General features: G+C 45.9%; 1 protein-coding gene across 1 annotated transcript; it reads right to left on the minus strand.

Moving 5' to 3' along the window:
• Positions 1-29: 29 nt before the first annotated feature.
• Positions 30-236, minus strand: SARC_17976 (hypothetical protein; the record flags this gene model as incomplete). Its single annotated transcript, XM_014287940.1, has 1 exon — positions 30-236. A coding segment is annotated over one exon (207 nt), but the record flags the coding sequence as incomplete, so codon positions are not given.
• Between the last annotated feature and the right edge of the window lie 448 nt (positions 237-684).

Consider the following 684-nt stretch of genomic DNA (forward strand, 5'->3'; position numbering starts at 1 on the left):
GCATACGCACTCCATTCCTCCCATATAACTCACGTTTGTGCCCAGGAGTTGTCCCCTTCGCCCAGTCCCTGCATGCCAACTGAGTGCAGCCAGTCATCTACATCGCCGTAGCCTGACTGCTGCGCTAAGTCAGTCAAGAACGCATCCCATGTCAGCCCTCCGTCCTCAGCTATGCCGCGCAGCACCTCATGCGAGCTCGTGTCCATGAGCCCCAGATTGGACAGGACGTGCATCACCTGTGTAGAGCGGTGCAAGTAGGTACAGGGTATATATGAATACACATACAGCGTATATATATATATATATATATGGGTTGTGCAGGGTACATGCGACTTAAGTGACTGGCAGTCGTTGTATGGCAAAGTGTTATTCTGTATAATAGGGCTACGCTGCATGTTTCTAGTTGTAACGTTCGACAGTTCTGTCATACATCATACAAGTTACTGCTCTCCGACCTGTATTGGAGGTATAATAATGTATTATAAACTAACTGGAATCGACACAGGATACAACCACAACCATAGAGCGAACAGGCTGTGTGAATGTAGGGTACATGTAGGTATATTCATTGTAGGGTGCATGTAGGTATTTACAGTGTAGGGTGCATGTAGGTATATACAATGTAGGGTGCATATAGGTATATTCATTGTATGGTGCATGTAGGTATATTCATTGTGTGGTGCA

This window comes from Sphaeroforma arctica, assembly GCF_001186125.1.
Source record: "Sphaeroforma arctica JP610 unplaced genomic scaffold supercont1.13058, whole genome shotgun sequence".
Taxonomy (NCBI): domain Eukaryota; class Ichthyosporea; order Ichthyophonida; genus Sphaeroforma; species Sphaeroforma arctica.